The following is a 21,613-nucleotide window of genomic DNA, read 5'->3' as shown; positions in this document are numbered from 1 at the left end:
CAAAACGTTCACAGAGTTTTGATTAAAGACTTTTCATTTTCAGATAAAAATGGCTTGTTGGATGTTTGTAACATGTTGTTTTTAGTTTGATTTTAGTATATGGAGAGCTATCCTACTCACTCTTACTGTGGCATCCATGTTCAGAGCTTTTTCACATCATCTCTGTTTAACATGATGTTTTTGCTTCAAACTTAGAGTAACTGATCCTTATCATCACCAATAACATTTAATATTATGACACAAGAGCCATAAGTTTTGCACAAGTGTTTCATGAATTGTTCCTTCCTTATACTTAGAATTGTGTGTTGGTTTTCAAGTACTTCATTTCTATCTTTGTGAATGTTAGTTCCACATTATCATTAAACACATCATATGACACAAGGGTCATAAAGCTGGCAGCAGTATTTCTTGAGTTATGCCCCCTTTTGAATTTGTTATCATGTGATAGCTCTAGTTTATTTAGATATGCCCTATATATATATATCATCATCATATGACACAAGGGTCATAAAGCTGGCAGCAGTATTTCTTGAGTTATGCCCCCTTTTGAATTTATTATCACGTGATAGCTCTAGTTTATTTAGATATGCCCTATATATCATCATATGACACAAGGGTCATAAAGCTGGCAGCAGTATTTCTTGAGTTATGCACCCTTTTGAATTTATTATCACGTGATAGCTCTAGTTTATTTAGATATGCCCAATTTCACTATTCAACATCAAAATAGTACAGAGCTTTGTCTCCTGTGAATGCTCTTGCTTTTGTCACGCAAAATATTTATTAAAAATAGTCAGTACTTTCAGAAATATTGGTGAATATTATTGTTAAGAAAACTGGTTATTATTTCTGTTGCAAAAAAGATAAAAATTTACAGGGTTGTGAAATTTACAAGTTTGCATTAATTTAATACCCCATTGTTTGTGAACTTGATGGATTTCTTTCTTAATGTCAGATTCATCCAATACTGATAATCTGTTCATGTTTTTATATTTCAATAACAGAATGTGTTTGCTGTGATAGACCTGTATGGTATGGTAGAGTCGGTGTCTGTTGTGAGTAGTGTTTCCATGGTAACAGACAGTACTTCTACAACACCATCAGTTGAGTCAGAGACTGGGCATCAAATTTCATTGGTAAACCTCCATTTTGACTAAATTTTTCAGAACATTTTATTTTTTAGGAATAATGTCTTTGTAAATACCAATTAAAGAACTGTATAACTAGGTTTTATAGGAGAAAACAGAATAATCTTAGCCTTCAGCCTCTAAATTTCCAAAATGGACTTGTCCATTATTTAATTTGGGCAGTACCATTTACTATTTGAATTAGTGTTCACTGAAAATTTACTGAATAATAGTGAACAGGGCACCATGATCAACTTGTACGGATGTACAGGCAGATCTTGGTATGCTTTAGTCACAAAGGCAGAATCATTTGCTGCCAACAGGCTAAAGGTTGAGATACCTGGAAGGGTTTACATTTGAAAATTTTGTAACTTAGCTTGCTTTTCCACTTTTAGCAATTTGAAGAAAGTCCTGATTGCTTAAAAGTTTTAAAGCAAGATGTTTTTGGACAAGAATTGAAAGAACCTGTTCACACGTTGCTACCAAGTTAATTAGTATTGAATGCCAGATTGTTGACTAGCAAGTTATGATACTGACTTTGAACTTCTTTTACCCTATTGTTGTAAGATGAAGTTTTTTCCGTATTTTCAGCCATTGGATAGAGACCAAGATCAAGATACTGCCAGTGTTTCAGTCCCAGAATTTCACTGTAACCATGGAAAGAATATCCTCCTTAGCAATGGGAACCAGACTGTAGAACGAGTTTCGAGTTATAACCAGGCCATAGCTGTTACTAATAAACCTCTAGTCAAAAATCAGCTTTTCAGGGTGAGTGTGTTAATGGTTTAATGTCTAAAGACAAGATTTGATTTACTTTGCAGTAACTAGTTACTAAATATTGGTCAAAAAGTTGTACAAAGATATTTTTCAAAGTCACACAGTATACAAAAATCACAATGATTTTATTGGGACAGTATATGTGGAGAAAGTTTAGTAAGTTTAATTACAAGGTTTTTCATAGTTGCACATTATGTAAATATCACAGTGCTTTGAATGAGACAGTATATGCAGAGAAATTGAATCTCTGACAGTAAAAACTGTCAGTACATGTATTTTCTTTCTAAAAATAGATCTTAGTGAAGTAAGGGAAGAGGAAGGAAGTAAAAATTGACCAATAGAAATAGGCAATGTTTTTTGTTAGAAAATGTTTTTCAGAATGAAATGGGGATATTTATGTCTACTTTTATTACTGAAGTAACAACAAATTTACTCTAATTTATAGGTACGAATAGACAAATTAAATACCCGATGGAGCTCGTCACTGATGATCGGGTACCTGGGATTTTCTCCAGAAAAGTACACATTTCCTGTCTCTGCTACTGCCATAAAGAAGTCATGTGTTGTTATACAGGCTGACCAGGTGTATTCCAGTGGTTCAAAAGTGAGTAGTCTTTTCCCTTTACTGTTTGTCATGTTTTGTTAGACTTTAACATGTTGGTCTTGTTGCTTACTGGTTCTGTATAATGCAGAATCATCTTAGTTTCAAGGGCATAAAATTCCATTTGTTTTTACCAAAATGGCAACATTACAGGGATATGAGTACATGGATAAATGAATTGAAATTTCTTGTGTTAATGTCAGAGATTTAAGTTTATAGATTGTCGCAACCACAAGTCCATGAAATTTAGTTCTCGCAGATATTAATGATTTCACTGTATTCTAAAATGTTATAAATATTCCTGCCTTTGAGACACTAATCTCATTTAAAAGTTTCAGTTTATGGTACTCTTTTCTTTACAATCAGTATGAATGAAAAGTTGTTTAGTAGCAGGAGAAACAATACTTTTTGCTGCTCTTTCTAAAGTTGTTTTTCCACAATTTAAAAAATGTCTTGTCAGGCAGTCAGCCCTGTATTATAATAATCAAAAAGTTTTAAAATTATGTATCCCAGTGTTGTTGCTGTTTGTTTTGATGAAAGGTATTGTCATCATTTTGTCCTGCCTTCAAATTGTAAAAATGTCACGACCATGCCTTCACATATGACACCAGTACTGGTTTTTCCAGGAAGCGGACTTGAGAGTGGTTTAAATAAGCTTGAAGCTTTTATCACAATTAAGCTAAAATAAATTAGTATAAACTAAATTGTAAAAGTTTGCAGACAAGCCTTGCCATTGGTCAAATTCTTAGATCTTTTGAAAAACAACCAGTGAAATATATAAGAAATAATAAGTTCTCAAGCATGGTCTATCATAGGATAACCAATGTTTTGAGTTTGTATGTTGAAGAGTATATCACGAAGCCTTCGTGATGTATTGTTTCACATAAGAACGAAAAACTCGGGTAATTCTACGATAAATCACACTTGGGAACTTGTTATTTCAATTCTAAAACAACATACTAGTATCAACAGTGTTAGAAAAATTGGTAACTACTTTTTAACCCTATCCTGCATAAGTTTGTGTTCTGTTACAGATCAAGGAGCATTATGGGCGCAACTTGGACAAGTTGCAGATAGGTGATACTGTTGGTATTCTAGTTGATGATGATAACAGTTTACATCTATATATCAGTGGTGTAGACCAGGGCGTCGCTGCAAGAGATATTCCTTGTCCATGTCATGGTCTAGTTGACTTGTATGGCCAGTGTGAACAGGTAATATAACTTGATCTTGTTTCTGTATTTAGGAATTATTTATGCAATTCTTACTTCCCAAATCATTTATATAGCTTAAATGGGAGAACTTCTTGTTGAAATTTTGTTGACAAAGCATTGTGTATGGTTATTCCTCAAGGAACATTAGAGCCACAACAGGGGACATTTATTAATAATTCAAAATCTTTTCAGTTTTCATCCTTCTGCATAGCTAGCTGGTCTGCTTAGCATATTAGGGAGAGCGTAGCTTTACAGATTGTTGGGTTGTGAGTTTCCTCTCTGTGATGAATTGCTGGAAGATCATTTGTACTACTAGCATATGTCTTAATTCATGTTGAGGTGACAGTTACTTGTGCAGAACAGGTTAAGTACTGGCACAGAATCCAGGAACACTGGTTGTATTAACTAAAAATGGTTAGGGATATATAGCTCAAAGTTTTTGGGCTTATGGCCATCAAACTTTATAATTATGATTATAATTATATGGTCAGGAGGTCTACATCAAAGGTCAAGGTTGTTGCATACTTGAGACTGAAAATTACTCGCCCTGTATTTTCTGACAGGTCATCATGGGGCACATGTTTTACAAACTGTTCTGTTTACAGGTAACCATAGTAACAGAAGATAATGTTGTCTCAGTAACACAGACATATGTAGAGGATAGAGAGAAAGCTGATATAGATGATGGTATGTTCTAGCATTTTAGTCATCATTTGTTTTTATTAGCAATGCACTTGACAAAATGCAGTGGGAACAAGAATAAAAGCATGTATATTGTTTATAAAATGCATATGATGATGACAACATTTATGGATCCTTATCTGGTCAAGACATATATACGAAACACATCATTAAGACAAGATACCCTTATTACACATCATTATAATTGAGCCATGCCATGGGAAAACTAACATAGTGGGTTTGCGACCAGCATGAAACCAGACCAGCCTGCGCATCCGCGCAGTCTGGTCAGGATCCATGCTGTTCGCTAACAGTTTCTCTAATTGCAATAGGCTTTGAAAGTGAACAGCATAGATCCTGACCAGACTGCGCAGATGCGCAGGCTGGTCTGGATCCATGCTGGTCGCAAACCCACTATGTTGGTTTTGTCATGGCATGGCTCAATTATAAGCTCTTTTCATATTATTATTTGACATTTTGAGTCTGTGATCACAAATAATGACAAATGCAGTGTCAGGTAGGTATATATATTTGATACCTCTTGGTGTTTCACCATTCAGATAGGACATCATTGGTTTGATCAAAATATTGTATTTATAAACTGTGTTGTAGTGTGCTACAGGGTGGATGAGTGATGATGTAACTGTATTGATTTCTGGGACTATGTTTTATTGACACTTGTTCAAAGCAGTAAAAATTACTTTGAAATCATTTAATTTCGTGGGCATGAAATTTTGTGGTTTTGGTCAAAACAGCAATTTTGTGGGGATATGAATTCATGGATTACAACTTTTGAACATAAAATGAATGGGAATTTAATTTTACATGTCGTTAGGATTAAATTTCGTGGATTGACTCAACCACTGAATCCACGAAAATTAGTCCCCCAGGAATATAAATGATTCCACAGTATGGATTATAGATACATTTGGCCCTGTACCTGTAGGAAACAGTTTATTGTTTACCATGTTTTCTTTATTGCAGCTATAAAAGAGAAGGTGCACCGGCCTATTGTAGAACAAAGTTCTATCTTACGGCATTGTGAATACCAGAATCTTTGTCTGAGAATTAAAGCCCAGCTGTCATTGCCAGGTATATTATGTTATCTGTATATTTTTGGGGGTCATGTTTTCTGTATATCTTTAGCTATGGCAAAATACCCAGCAACTATTAATGATTATGTCTGGGAGGCCCTTATCTGAGTCAGAGAATTATATCTCATAAGGTAAAGTTTAAATATAAAAAGTGTACAATGCTAAAAGTGAAAACAAGATATTAAATGGCTTAATGTGCAGGTACAATAGCAACTGACTCAGAAAATATACTGCTGGGGCTAGGCTGTACATGATTTTGTTGACAGAAATGCATAGTGGTAGTAGCAAGTGCGATTTGGTGGGCCAATGGTCTGGTGGTAACACGCTTGACTGTCAGTCCCGAGGCCCAGGGTTCGAATCTCGGTCCAGACACAGGAAATTTCTGTGATGCTCTTGAGTGTTTCCCACCTAACTAGAGGCCTGTACTGGTTCTTCCCAGGAAAGATGGCTTCACATATAACGGTGCTATACACTGGGCACGTTAAAGAACCAGACTGTCTATTCGCAAAGAGCTAGGCTAAGTTAGCCGGACACGTCTGTATCTAAAACATTCTCTCTGTCTGTTCTGGGGGCTTTATCGCACTCTGTCCCTCTGGTCAGATCGCTCTGTGTCTGTACTAGTAGAGGTCAAATTTCACACCCTGTGTGGCTGTAAAGCGCCTTTGAACGTGTTTATCATGAAAAGGGCGCTATATAAATCTGGTATAATAATAATTTGTAATGCCTATTTGTAAAAACTTCATTTAGATTTCTACTTTTATTTGATAAAAATTTTGAGAGTTTTTATTATCAAGTCACTAGTTTAGTTAAAAAACAATATGATCAGGGTACCTGTTAAAAAGTTGAATTATGAGACTTATCCCAAAACTCCAAATTTTGGTTGCCCATTTCTGATCACAGTTCTAATATTGACCAATTAAGTTGTCTCCAAGCTTACAACAGATCAAGAAAACAAAGTACTAGAATAAGAGCGGTAAACCTACAACTTTATGGTTAACCGGTTTGTATTTTAAGACAGGTGCAAAAGCAGTTGTTATCCTGGTTTGTGTTTAGAGACAGGTGCAAAAGCAGTTGTTATCCTGGTTTGTGTTTAGAGACAGGTGCAAAAGCAGTTGTTATCCTGATCTGTGTTTAGAGACAGGTGCAAAAGCAGTGGTTGTTCTGGTCTTTGTATTGAGGCAGATGCAAAAACAATGGCTAACCTAGTCTGTCTGGTTTACAAATGGGCCATTTATTCTTTAATAGTTTCTGTCAGAACAGAAGAATGATTAAATTATCTATTTGTACATTTCTTTGGCCATGTTAAATTCAGCTTTTTATATGTTACCGTGTGAATTTTAAATATATTTCTCATACTGAAGAAGACTTGAGCTGTACCATGAGAAAACCTACATAGCAGCTTTGCCACCAGCATGGATCCAGACCAGCCTGCGCATCCGCTGGTTGCAGAGCAACTATGTTGGTTTTCTCATGGCACGGCTCACTTGTATCTCGTGTAGCTTTATTGTCCAACAGACGAGCTTTTTGACTGTAGTTTAATGCTTTTGTATTATTCAGATGGGTATTTTGATACAAGTTTACATGTTTGTTACTGCGAGACATGCCACAAACTGCGTGGCGAAGAGCTTTACCACAGGAAAGGTGATCCACCTAAACAGTATGCTACACAGTACGGCTGGTGCATGTTTAAACTCAGGTGAGTAGAACAGTGAAAAGAAAATAAATCAGTTGTTGAAGTATGGAAGAAACTGAAAACATTTTTAAAGTTGAGCAAGTTATTTTCTTTTAACCTGCTAAATTTCTAAAATGGACTGGTCTATCGTTCAATTTGGGCAGTGCCATTTATAATTCAAAGGGGTGTTCACAGGAAATTTACTAACTGAATAGCAAACAGTGAAGATCAAGGTTAACCTAATAGCTTAATATATGGTTGTGTGGCTTAAAACACACAAACTAAAATAAAATTTAACAGTATTATAGAAAAGGTAGAATTTTTTTTTTGATTTTCATCAATAACTAAAGAACAATTTGCCAATACTTCAGATTGCCCAGTAAAACAAACGGCTGGAGTGTTTATGAAAAATGGCATGTGGCATATTTTGGTTCAAAAATAGAAAATTTAAGAAAGATACTTGACACAGGAGATCTCCATTCTACAGGTAACATTAACATTTCATTTGATTGTTTTGTTGTGAGCCATTTTGAGGACATGTTCCCATGTTGCGAGGTTTCAGGAAATAAATGAGCTGTGCCATGAGAAAACCAACATAGTGCGTTTGCAACCAGCATGGATCCAGTTCAGCGTGACCAGACTGCGGGGATAAGCAGGCTGGTCTGTATCCATGTTGGTCGCAAACGCACTATGTTGGTTTTATCATGGCATGGCTCATTAATTGTGTACAGGGTTGTCTGGTGGAAACTTGCTTGACTTTCAGTCCAGAGATCTGTGTGTGAATCCTGGTCCAGATATTGGAAATTTTGGAGATGCTCTTAAGTGTCTTCCATCCGGCGTAGAGGCAAGTACTGGTCCTTCTCTGTTTGTATTGGTGCTGTACACAAGGCACGATAAACAACCTGACTGACTATTCGAAAAGAGTTAGTTTAAGTTAGCTGGACATGCCTGTATTTGATAAAAAATTCTCTTGATCTGTCCCTCTGATCAGGCTGTTGATTATCTTTACTAGTAGAGGATGAATTTGACATCCTGGGTAGTTGCCTTAGTATGTAAATGCTGTGTTTATAATGAAAAAGTGCTTTATAAATCTGGTATAATATAGAACCAAATCTCTATTTGTATTTGATCCGAGCTTGTCTGTTTAATTAATAAATATCTATCTAGAGAAAATGAAACCCTTGATAAGGTGAATCTTGTCTGCGATGTTTTGATGATTTTTTTGTCATACTCAAAACTGGATCATGTGGGAAGATGTGAGCGATTCAGGACCATCATGGTCCTCTTGTTTTGTCTTAAGTCAGAAGAAAATTTACAGTAGAAGATGTTACCAGTAATGTATAAATTCTTATGTGAAATCCAAAGAACAAAACATGATTAAAAAGACTGTGGTAACTCTAATACGGATGATAAAAAGCATTCATGCTAACAAACTCAGATTTGCTTAATAGGTAAGTGTTTCCTCTTGTATTTTGAAAGGAGACATTATGGCCGAGTGATTAAGGTGCATTGCTTCAAATCACTTGCCTTTTACTTCTACAGGTTTTTCCCTACACGTGTCATTTGAGGAAGCCATTTAGCTGGCTGTGGTTGTACTGAGGTGCCTCCATATAACTAAAAGAATGTCTGCAGGAGAAACTTTGGTTTTCCTTAGTATTTAAAGCTTGTCATTTGACCTGAACTCCGTCTGTGTGACTTCAAAACAAGCAAAAAATATAAACTAAAATAACAAAAGCAGTGTGCAGTAATTGTAGGCCTCTTGTTTTAATGTATATATGTTTTGTCTTTCTTACAGGTGAAGTCGTAAATGGGGGTAGTGTGTTATTGCCCCAGCCCCCTGTCTTCACGGAGAAGTCACAGCCAGATGGCACTTCAGTCAATAAGATTTTTCTGTCTCCTACCTTGAAGTACACTGGAGCTAATGAATTCTCACCTAAACATAAGTAAGTACATTCTTCTTGTTGTCATAGGATGAGGACATGTAACTTCAAAAAGATTTTCGCTTACAGAAACAAATATGCTTTGTCTCCTGATTGATAGTAAAAGTAGCTTATTTTGAAACTTTTGAACTTTGCATCTGTGAAATAAAAAAGTTTTCAACATGTACCCAAGAAATTCAAGGAGAGCATTTGACATATATATGAAATACTATGCCAGTGAAATTGAACAATTACACAGTGTTAACTGTTCACACAGGTTTAAATTTTTTAAAATGTTTTTATGCCCCCGAAGGGAGGCATATAGTTTTTGAACCGTCTGTCGGTCTGTCAGTCTGTCAGTCTGTCCGCAATTTTCGTGTCCGGTCCATATCTTTTTCATCGATGGATGGATTTTCAAATAACTTGGCATGAATGTGTACCACAGTAAGACGACGTGTTGCGCGCAAGACCCAGGTCCGTAGCTCAAAGGTCAAGGTCACACTTAGACATTAAAGGATAGTGCATTGATGGTCGTGTCCGGTCCATATCTTTGTCATCGATGGATGGATTTTCAAATAACTTGGCATGAATGTGTACCACAGTAAGACGACGTGTCGCGCGCAAGACCCAGGTCCGTAGCTCAAAGGTCAAGGTCACACTTAGACATTAAAGGATAGTGCATTGATGGGCGTGTCCGGTCCATATCTTTGTCATCGATGGATGGATTTTCAGATAACTTGGCATGAATGTGTACCACAGTAAGACGACGTGTCGCGCGCAAGACCCAGGTCCGTAGCTCAAAGGTCAAGGTCACACTTAGACATTAAAGGATAGTGCATTGATGGGCGTGTCCGGTCCATATCTTTGTCAACCATGGATGGATTTTCAAATAACTTGGCATGAATGTGTACCACAGTAAGACGACGTGTCGTGCGCAAGACCCAGGTCCATAACTCAAACACCAAGGTCACACTTAGACGTTAAACGTCATTTTTCATGATAGTGCATTGATGGGCGTGTCCGGTCCATATCTTTGTCATTCATGCATGGATTTCATTAACCACTTTCATTAACATTGCATCTTACTGTTCAAATGGTGTATTAATTCTGGATGTTGGTTTTTAGCTTGACTATTCGAAGAATAGTCTAGCTATTCTACTCACCCTGGCGTCGGCGTCGGCGTCACACCTTGGTTAAGTTTTTGCATGCAAGTACATACAGCTATCATGTAAAGGCATATAGCTTTGAAACTTATTTATTCTTTTTCTAGGTCAATTACCAACCACACTGGGTCAAGTTCCATAACTCTAACATGTATTTTGAGCAAATTATGCCCCCTTTTGGACTTAGAAAATTCTGGTTAAAGTTTTACATGCAAGTTACTATCTCCAAAACTAATGCAGATATTGAATTGAAACTTCACATGTGTCTTCGGGGTTATAAAACTAGTTGATAGCACCAAGTCCCATAACTCTGACCTTTATTTTGGCCAAATTATGCCCCCTTTTGGACTTAGAAAATTCTGGTTAAAGTTTTGCGTGCAAGTACATACAGCTATTACTAAAAGGCATATAGATTTGAACCTTATTTTTTCTTTTTCTAGATCAGTTACCTACCTCACTGGGTCAAGTCCCATAACTCTGACATGTATTTTGGCCAAATTATGCCCCCTTTTGGACTTAGAAAATTCTGGTGAAAGTTTTGCGTGCAAGTACATACAGCTGTTACTAAAAGGCATATAGATTTGAAACTTATTTTTTCTTTTTCTAGATCAATTACCTACCTCACTGGGTCAAGTCCCATAACTCTGACATGTATTTTGGGCAAATTATGCCCCCTTTTGGACTTAAAAAATTCTGGTGAAAGTTTTGCGTGCAAGTACATACAGCTGTTACTAAAAGGCATATAGATTTGAAACTTATTTTTTCTTTTTCTAGATCAATTACCTACCTCACTGGGTCAAGTCCCATAACTCTGACATGTATTTTGAGCAAATTATGCCCCCTTTTGGACTTAGAAAATTCTGGTTAAAGTTTTGCGTGCAAGTACATACAGCTGTTACTAAAAGGCATATAGATTTGAAACTTATTTTTTCTTTTTCTAGATCAATTACCTACCTCACTGGGTCAAGTCCCATAACTCTGACATGTATTTTGGGCAAATTATGCCCCCTTTTGGACTTAGAAAATCCTGGTTAAAGTTTTACATGCAAGTTACTATCTCCAAAACTACTACAGATATTAAATTGAAACTTCACATGTGTCTTCGGGGTTATAAAACTTGTTGATTGAATCAAGTCCCATAACTCTGACATGTATTTTGAGCAAATTATGCCCCCTTTTGGACTTAGAAATCCTGGTTAAAGTTTTGCGTGCAAGTACATACAGCTATTACCAAAAGGCATATAGCTTTGAAACTTATTTATTCTTTTTCTAGGTCAATTACCAACCTCTCTGTTTCAAGTTCCATAACTCTTAACATGTATTTTGAGCAAATTATGCCCCCTTTTGGACTTAGAAAATTCTTGTTAAAGTTTTACATGCAAGTTACTATCCCAAAACTAATGCAGATATGGAATTGAAACTTAACATGTTTCTTCGGGGTTATAAAACTAGTTGATAGCATCAAGTCCCATAACTCTGATATGCATTTTGGTCAAATTATGTCCCCTTTCGAACTTAAAACTCTTTTGATATTTAACATTTTGGGTAAAAATTTCCTGCTTCTGTGACAATATTTCGAATAGTCGAGCTTGGCTGTCTTACGGACAGCTCTTGTTATGTCACTGGTTAGACAGGTTGGGAAAACTGCACAAACTAACGTTTCTCTTTTATTTCAAATTTAACACACTTTCATTTTTCAACAGAGTTATTGACCCTAAAACCAGGAAAGTTCATCATGTTCGAGTGGCATTCCAAGTTTACGTTAAACCAGGCTCGTATAAAGTCGGACCACAGTCAATTGGTGCAAACGAGCCGATAGACCCCGAGATCAGTAACAATGAAATAGAATGGTCGACAAAGGAAAGAGGATCAGTATTACTACATAGTTTGTTGATGCGAGTGGAATGACCCTATTGCTGTTGACAAAGTGTGCTGCTTGTAATTTGCTCGGGTGGGGTTGCCACCAGATCCATCAGATAGATTTAATGATTTCGCCATAGCAGCCGAACTTGGTTGCAGATTTTCACCAATCTTACCAGAGTTTTCATGAAATATTCAACAGAGGTGCTTTTCATCAATTAACCTAAATGGGGTGCAGTTCTTACCAAATGTACCATTTTGTGAAACTTATCAATATTTACATACTAGAGATGGTAAATTTTGACTTGTAAAAAGTGAAAGTGAGAATGGTGAATTGTGGGTAAAGTTTGTTTGCTTGATAGTCTTAATAACACAATTTTAGGTTTTTAATACATTGAATATAAAATCATATCCGATAACTTTTTAGAATTGTAAGCCAGTTTAGAAATTTCTTGCCCTAAAGATTAAATAATTAGAGTATAAAAGTGAGTTCAGTGACCAATCTCAATATGAAGCCTTGCCACTGGTCATTTTCATGTTTTGACACAAGGTCACAATTAAGCTATGGGATGCTTAAGTTTGGAGACTCTCCTCCAAAATCAGTTTTTACTGCTTCAGACCCTAATTTATACATTTTGTAAAGTTCTTGAAGAATCTCATTTGATGCATTGATAATGTGGCACAATAAAACGTGTGTGCAGAGATATTGCAGCGGTATTTCAAATAATATTTGCAAATATAGTTTTGCACAGGAATTAAGATCTAGCTGACGAGACTGTGATATAGGAAGAAATACTGTACATAGGGGTATTTTGGACTATTATTTTCAATAACTGGATTTAAAGAAAAGGAAAACATACACTTACAGTATAAATTATGTTAGTTTATACTGTAAAACATCTTAAAAAGTGGATATCAAATGAGCTGTAATAAAACAACAGTTTTTTTTCATGTAAAACTGAAATTGGACAATGCCAGAATATCCGAAGCATGGTAACTGGGGTTCAGATTTCAGGATTGTCAGAAATTGGGCATTTTTTCTGGTCAACATTACTTATTGGTTCAAATAGAATTATTTTCTTTTGTTCTGTTTTTAAGACAGTTTTGCATTGATGACAAATATGAAACCATTTAGAAATTATCTAGAATGTTTTGACATACATGACTATTCTGTTTAGGGCATTTGTACATTAGTATTAAAAGTTTTTACCAACTTAATTCAAATGAACTTTTATTTATTTTCCATAGAAAATTCTATTTTTTCATACATTCATTTTGGTGTGCACTTAATGAAGGGTAAAAACTCGTATACACTGTTTACAAATATGACATGTTTAACATTAAAGAGGCATACCCTATATCTAGCAGATTATATTCTCGAAACATAGTTCTTGCATACAAACTACTTTTTTCACTGGATCCATCCATGTATTAACGGGAGAAAAATCGTGTGCTAACAAGGCAGTTCATGTGCTGTTAATACCCGATTTTTATTTTTGAAATGCTTTCCCAGAGACGTATATGTATTTCTGCGCAGATTGACATCTGGTATCTGCGTCTTGTTTCTTTCATAAAAACCTCTTCTTGAAGCATAAAAGATGCAATCTAAACCATAGAATGTTTTGCTGTATCAGTAACTAAAGCCAAATGCGCTGCCCCCTACAATCTTCGTACTTGTTTCTTCCCTTGTTTACTCCCCCTTTAGAACTTGGCGTCGATTCAGGTTTTGTAGACAACCGTGAATGTTAAAGAATCGCGTGTAACCTGTGCGATTCTTTGTTTTTAGGAATCATATTTATGATTTTGGTATCAGTCGGTATGTTTTTATCTAATTTTTCAAAGAATTTATATAAACAGCTTGGAAGCTTGACACTACATACGTACTCATCCATACTCCCATTGTGTCCGTACTCAATATGACTCGAAATGTGAAGTTATTATTCTTGAAATTGTTCTTGTGTCCACCAAATTGTGAAGTGATATGAACCAGTATTTGTAATTGTATGCATAAAGTCGTCGTGTAATGTTTTTTTATGCAAGAATAGTGACAATACACGTTTGTTTTGTGTATTAACGTCTGCAGAAGCCCTTGGGATATGTTTATGACCTCAACCTTCGGTCTCCGTCACAAACAATCCCGCGGGCTTCTGCAGACATTAATACACAAAACAAACGTGTATTATCCCTACAATAATGTGTTCAATGATGTAAAATGATAAATAAATAAAATTTTAAGAACGACATATATTATGGTGAAAAATGCCTTCTTGGTTTACCACAATTAATCAATATAGAGGCCTTCTTTATAAATCTTTATCCACCCATTAATTGTACAACAACAACTTCTACATAAACTATTGAATGATCAACGGTACTGCAACATACTTTAAAATACTGATTTTATCGATATTGACTGGAATGCATAGCTTAAACTTTAGGGATAAGTTATAATACTTCCGAATACATGTATTCTGTTATTTATGTTTTCGAGACTTAGTTTGACATCAGATAGGGTATGTCCCTTTAATTGTGGTAAAATGAGGCTTTTTTCACCATACATACATGCCATATGTTGTTCTTAAGTACGCTATCTGTCATATAAAAAGTCCATGATTCATGCCTCTGAGGATTTATTCTAATGAAATTAACTGATTACACTGCAAAAATGAGCCGCACCATGAGAAAACCAACATAATGCATCCGCGCAGTCTGGTCAGGATCCATGCTGTTCGTTAACGGTTCTTCGTTAGCGAACAGCATGGATCCTGACCAGACTGCGTGGATGCGCAGGCTGGTCTGGATCCATGCTGGTTGCAAATGCACTATGTTGGTTTTCACATGGCACGGCTCAGATTATTAATAAGTTGGTGATGTATGCAGAATGAAATCAATGTATTTCTATGTTGCTTACAATTGTTACTTGTTGTGAGCTAAAGTAGTGCTATTGGTGAACAATTCAGTGTGCTTTTATTGTTGTGGGAGATGAGGAAACCTTTCCTCTATCGTATTACTGTGATACCATTTATTTATCAGTGTTTGACCCTTTTGATTTGAATTTTGTCATATAAATGTACATTCTTTTGAAGAATTTGAACTTGTTTATTTCTGTGAAAGAATTAGAAAAAGACATGATAAAAACACACAATATATGACATTGTTAAAGAGTAAATCTATCTTAATCATTTAAATTCGTAAAATCATGCGTTAAATTATGTACAAGTATTAAAAAGTTGAAAATATTTGAATCTGATTTTCATTTTTCCTTAAAACTTTCCCCCTACATGCAAGTTCCTGTCCAGATGAGCAAGGCTTATTGAAAATGTACAGTTTTATGCGTGACATTATTTTTATATCTCCCGCTCTCTGGGGAAGACTTATTGTTTTTGCCCTGTCCGTCCATCCGTCACACTTCATTTCCGATCAATATCTGTAGAACCATTTGACCTAAACCTTCAAACCTCATAGAGTGGCAGGGCTTATGGAATAGATGACCTCTATTTTTTGGGGGTCACTCCATCAGAAGTCAAGGTCACAGGGGCCTGAGCATGGAAAACTATTTCTGATCAATAACTTGAGAACCACTAGACCAAGAATGTTGAAACTTCATAGAATGATTGGACATGCAGAGTAGATGACCCCTATCATTTTGGAGGTCACTCTGTTAAAGGTCACAGGGGCCTGAATATGAAAAACCATTTCCAACCAATAACTTCAGAACCACTTGACCCAGAATGTTGAAACTTCATAGGATGATTGGACATGAAGAGTAGATGACCCCTATAGATTTTGGGGTCACTCTGATAAAGGTCAAAGTCACAGGGAGGGCCTGAACATGGACAACCATTTCCAATCAATAACTTTAGAACCATTTGACCCAGAATGTTGAAACTTCATAGGATGACTGGACATGCCAAGAAGATGACCATTATTGATTTTTGGGTCATTTGATTAAAAGTCAAGGTCAAAGGGACCAGAACATGGAAAACAATTTCCAATTAGTAACTTGAGAATTAGTTGTGCTAGAACCTTCAAACTATATAGGATGATAGGACTTACAAGAGTAGATAACCCTTTTCATTTTTGGGTCACTTCAGCTAAGGTTAAGATCACAGGGGCCTGAACATGGAAAAATCTTTCTGATCAATAACTTAAGAACCACTTGACCTAGAATGTTGAAACTTCATAGGATGATTGGACATGCCAAGTGGGTGACCCCTGTTGATTTTGGGCTCCATCGATCAAAGGTCAAGGTCATAGGGCCTGAAAATTGAAAATGGTTTCCAATCAATAACTTGAGAACCACTTGACTCAGAATGTTGAAACTTGATAGGATGATTGGACATGCAAAGTACATGCACATTGTAGATGATCCCTATTGCAGCCAACTATTAATGTCCGTTTACTTTCGCTCCTGTCTCCTATTGACTTCTTGCCAATTTCGACTATGCACTGGGGGAGACATGCACTTTTCTACAAAAGCATGTTCCAATTACAGTCAACAATTCTCTACCTTTGTCATGTGGAGAAGTTGTCTGATACTGTGAAACCTTAAGTAGAAATCAAAGAGCGACAAGGACATTCCTATGAAGGGAGCCGCGCCATGAGAAAACTAACATAGTGCATTTGCGCCCAGCATGGATCCAGACCAGCCTGCACATCTGCGCGGTCTGGTCAGGATCCATGCTGTTCACTTTTAAAGCCTATTGCAATTAGAGAAACTGCTAGTGAACAGCATGGATCCTGACCTGACTACGTGGATGTGCATGCCGGTCTGGATCCATGCTGGCCGCAAATGCACTATGTTGGTTTTCTCATGCTACTTTTATAGAAATTGTGGATGATGGATGGACTGAAAACTAGCTTAAAAGCTCACTATGAGCATTTTGCACCTGGGTGAGCTAAAAAAATTCGAGATATGTTTAGATAAATTTAATTGCTTTTTTTTTGTTGTCAAAACATGATGGTTAAACACTATAATTCTACATAAAACTATATTCTTTAAAAACATCCCTGTCTGCTGGTGGCCTCATCAAATACAACTTCAGTTTTTAAAGATAACCCCAAGAGTAAATAGTATTGTCTTGAAGGAAGTTTTAGAAAGGTGCTCTTCATCTGGAATTTTACTACAGATATGATGATCAACCTCTTGAAGGAGGTTTTAGAGAGGTCATCATTTTGAAGTGGTTTTACAAGTTTGACTATCAACATTTTTTATAGTACTTGCAATCTAATTAACCTTTAGCATGCTAGATAAATTGTCGTCTGCTGGAAATGTCGTCTGCTAAAATTGTAAAGTTCATTCAGTTTGCTCCAAAATTGGAAGAAATATTGTCAGAGTAGCAAACAGCTTGGAACCTGATCAGACGCCGATTTAATCGGCGTCTGATCTGGTTCCAAGCTGTTTGCAAAGGCTGTTAAATTCGCCTGCAGCAATCTAATTAAAAGTGTAAACTTGCAATAAAGTAATTTAAACTTGTATTGTCAGCAAAAGAAGTTGCATGACAACAAAAATTAGCAACATCTATGAGTTTTATTTACTTACTTATTTGGATTTTACGGCACACCAACACGGTATAGGTTATATGGTGCCAAACAGGACTACAAATTTTGGCTTCACATCTCATTTACATCAAAATAAAAACATGAGGTATGGAATGAAAATTTGCGTACCTGCTGGAATCACAGAGTTACAGCAAAACCAAGTGTTAAGACCCTATTAGTCGCCACTTGCGATCATGCAAGGGCAAGGCAGTGGTTCCAATGCTTTACCCTTGCATGATCATAAGAGGCGACTATTAGGGTCTTAACACTTGGTTTTGCTGTAACTCCGTGATTCCAGCAGGTATGCAAATTTTGATTACATACCTCATGTTTTATTACATGTATGTATGGATTAAATGGAGTTAAAACTCCAAAATGAAATATAACACTTTTAGAACAGAAACTATTTTATTAAAGATAACTTACGTACAAATTGTGTTATGTATACACAGGAAAGAGATGTAATCATGCTCAATAAAGTATCAATAGAATATCACAACTACAATAAAGTACTGTTATCAAAAATGCTGATTAAGTATAATTTCAAAATGCATAAGTATCATCAAAATTACAAGGGTCTGCTAATTTACTGTGTACTTCTAATTTAAAACCTTTATTTACTTATGTTCTGGTTTCATGGTCTTTCTCATGGTGTAAGATAAATGCAATAAGGATGTCATATGACATCTTTGACACTGTTAATGTCATACTACATCAACAACACTTTTGACGTCATATCTCCTCAATGATGCTGATGATGTCATATGACATCAATGATGCTGTTAACGTTATGCAACATCAAATGACACTGTTAATATCACATGACATCACTGATGTCAACATCAGAACTGAACATAGAAATTAGCAGAAAAATAGTTACTGCATCAAAGTACTGGTATAAGTACAATTTTTTTGTAAATAGCACAAGATAAAACTGATAATGAAATATAACAATTATGTAAAACATAAAAGTAAAATATTGTTAGGACAGTTCAGATATACCCCAAATTGTGCAGGACATTGTTAAATAATCTTTATTCAGTGCTTACATTAGTCACTTTAAATAAAGGGAAAACAATAAAGATGAGATAAAAAATGAGATAAAAGATGAGAAAACTGGTTAAAACTTAATAGAAACATCCCTCCAAGTGTGAATTCTTTCTTGCAAGGAGATCTGAACCAATGTTGTGTTGTTCAATATGGAATATACTGTATCAGAAACATCCCTCCAAGTGTGAATTCTTTCTCGCAAGGAGATCTGAACCAAAGTTGTGTGGTTCAATATGGAATATACTGTATCCAATACTAAAATCTAATGAACAGTTTACTGGTACAAATGCAAATCACTTGACTGGAAGTGAAAAATATATTTGAGCCGTGCCATGGGAAAACCAACATAGTGGCTTTGCGACCAGCATGGATCCAGACCAGCCTGCACATCCGCGCAGTCTGGTCAGGATCCATGCTGTTCGCTAACGGTTTCTCTAATTGCAATAGGCTTTAAAAGCGAACAGCATGGATCCTGACCAGACTGCGCGGATGCGCAGGCTGGTCTGGATCCATGCTGGTCGCAAACCCACTATGTTGGTTTTCTCATGGCACGGCTCATTTATAGAACAACAATAAACAACACATCTGAAAGACTTTTAATAACGAATTCTAGAATTCATTCTGAGCAGAGTCAACAGTAAATACATACATAAAGTCTTTTTCTTATAACAATTTGCTATTTGATCAGTAGGCATAAAAGAGAAATTCTTGATAAAAAATCCTTGGAAACATGGCTGCTTCTGGGAAATGAATTGTGTCAGATAATGATAAAGTTTTCACATCCATAAAACAGAACACATAAATGACCCAAAACAGAACATATTCTACCAAATCAAGCTAACACAGTACACTTGATTGTTATTCAAAATTTGATTAGGAGATAATTTTATTGCACAAAATATTGAATCAAACACAATAGATCAACAACATCAATTAAAATAAGCAGACTAACATGCACTTTCATGTAATAAAATTTCAAATCACAAAATAAGTGAACAGTTCAAATATTTCAAAACTAAAATAAATTAAAATTGTTGAGATTAAAAGGGTTTTTTGTCAAAAATTATGTATATAATATAAATTATATCAATGTTGAAAAGTTGAATGGCAAGAATTTAGAACTTTGCATTCATACTGAAGTAGAAAATTGACACACATATGGTCATAAATTATTAAATAAATATACATTAATACTAGCTGCCTATGATGAACAAAAAAAAGTATACAAAAGAAACTGACAGTTATCACGCAATAAGGCTCTGTCTTGCAAAACGACATAATTTTTAGAAACAAACATCAGTTGAAAATTTCATCCTTATAAAGTTTCATATCTTGTGGTTTATATAACTAAGTTATCTATTTCATGAACCAAACCTAGAAATAACCATAATATGTAAACAAGAGGGCCATGATGGCACTATATCGCTCACCTGTTATCATTGCACTTGAGGACAAGAAGGTCCTCAGAAAAAATATCTAAGTCCACAAAGGGCAGGAACAACAAAGAGAAGAAATTTAACCAAAAAGAAAAAAAATTCTTACAAGGTACAGATATGTCAAAATACACCTAAAAATTGGAGGTACCATCCATGTTGTACCACAGAAAAGTGGTCTCGGTTTTTCTCTACGGCCAATAATAAAAAAGTTACTAAAATAAGCTATTTATAGTAACGTAAAAGGGAAGTAATTAAAAAAAAAAATTATTGTAAGTGAACAAAAGAAGGATCTGCCAAATAAATCTGTTGACATAAATGAAATTTCAGATCAGTATCTTCATTAGTTATGGAGATATACCCATTTTAATTTGAAATAAAGGGAGGTAATTTGACATAAAATCAGTCCATAGTTATCTACCCTGATTGGCTCAGTCCAACTAATGACAATAATGAAATTTCAAATAAGTCCTATAAGTACTTACTGATATAAATCCATTTTGATTACCATAGGGGAGGTAATCAGACATAAAATAACTCTGGAACCTACGATTGGATCTGATTTGTCATGGAATCCAAGATTTATTGTTGTTGAAGATATTTTGAAAGTTTGTATCAAATAAAACCATAAATGAAGTATCTATATGGCTGCAAATGCCAAAATAGCCAATTTTTGACCTTTAAGGGGCCATAACTCTGGAACCCATGATGGAATCTGGCCAGTTCAAGAAAGGAACCAAGATCTTGTGGTAATACAAGTTGTGTGCAAGTTTGGTTAAAATCAAATCATAAATGAAGCTGCTATTGTGCAGACAAGGTCAAAATAGCTAATTCTTGCCCTTTCAGGGGCCATAACTCTGGAAACCATTAAGGGATCTGGCCAGTTTAAAAAAGCAACCGAGATCTTATGGTGACACAAGTTTTGTGGAAGTTTGATTAAATTCAAATCGTAAATGAAGCTGCTATTGTGCAGACAAGGTCAAAATAGCTAATTCTGGCCCTTTCAGGGGCCATAACTCTCGAACCCATAATGGAATTTCGCCAGTTCAAGAAAGGAACCAAGATCTTATAGTGATACAAGTTGTGTGCAAGTTTGGTTAAAATAAAATCATAAATGAAGCTGCTATTGTGCAGACAAGGTCAAAATAGCTAATTCTGACCCTTTCAGGGGCCATAACTCTGGAACCCATATTGGAATCTGGCCAGTTCAAGAAAGGAACCAAGATCTTATGGTGACACAAGTTTTGTGCAAGTTTGGTTAAAATCAAATCATAAATGAAGCTGCTATTATGCAGACAAGGTCAAAATAGCTATTTTTGGCCCTTTCAGGGGCCATAACTCTGGAACCCATAGTGGGATCTGGCCAGTTCAAGAAAGGAACCGTGATCTTATGGTGATACATGTTGTGTGCAAGTTTGGTTAAAATAAAATCAATAATGAAACCACTATCGTGCAGACAAGAAATTGTTGACGCACGCACG

At 35.7% G+C, this 21,613-nt stretch overlaps 1 protein-coding gene across 2 annotated transcripts in view; it reads left to right on the top strand.

Moving 5' to 3' along the window:
• LOC123527572 (neuralized-like protein 4) overlaps positions 1-15,349 on the top strand; it is a 34,717-nt gene extending 19,368 nt beyond the window's left edge. For both annotated transcript variants that reach the window (XM_053523517.1, XM_053523516.1), the window contains exons 15-24: positions 1,005-1,136; positions 1,719-1,895; positions 2,350-2,508; positions 3,540-3,719; positions 4,325-4,406; positions 5,385-5,492; positions 7,052-7,190; positions 7,538-7,653; positions 8,962-9,109; positions 11,952-15,349. In XM_053523517.1, the coding sequence (XP_053379492.1) occupies positions 1,005-1,136; positions 1,719-1,895; positions 2,350-2,508; positions 3,540-3,719; positions 4,325-4,406; positions 5,385-5,492; positions 7,052-7,190; positions 7,538-7,653; positions 8,962-9,109; positions 11,952-12,156 (1,446 nt within the window). In that variant the 3' untranslated portion in view covers positions 12,157-15,349. The remainder of the gene's footprint in view (positions 1-1,004; positions 1,137-1,718; positions 1,896-2,349; positions 2,509-3,539; positions 3,720-4,324; positions 4,407-5,384; positions 5,493-7,051; positions 7,191-7,537; positions 7,654-8,961; positions 9,110-11,951) is intronic.
• The last annotated feature ends 6,264 nt before the right edge of the window (positions 15,350-21,613 follow it).

Source organism: Mercenaria mercenaria, chromosome 14 (genome assembly GCF_021730395.1).
Source record: "Mercenaria mercenaria strain notata chromosome 14, MADL_Memer_1, whole genome shotgun sequence".
In the NCBI taxonomy this organism is placed as follows: Eukaryota; Metazoa; Mollusca; class Bivalvia; order Venerida; family Veneridae; genus Mercenaria; species Mercenaria mercenaria.
The sequence above is the reverse complement of the archived record's forward strand: the minus strand, read 5'-3'. Positions and strand labels throughout refer to the sequence as shown.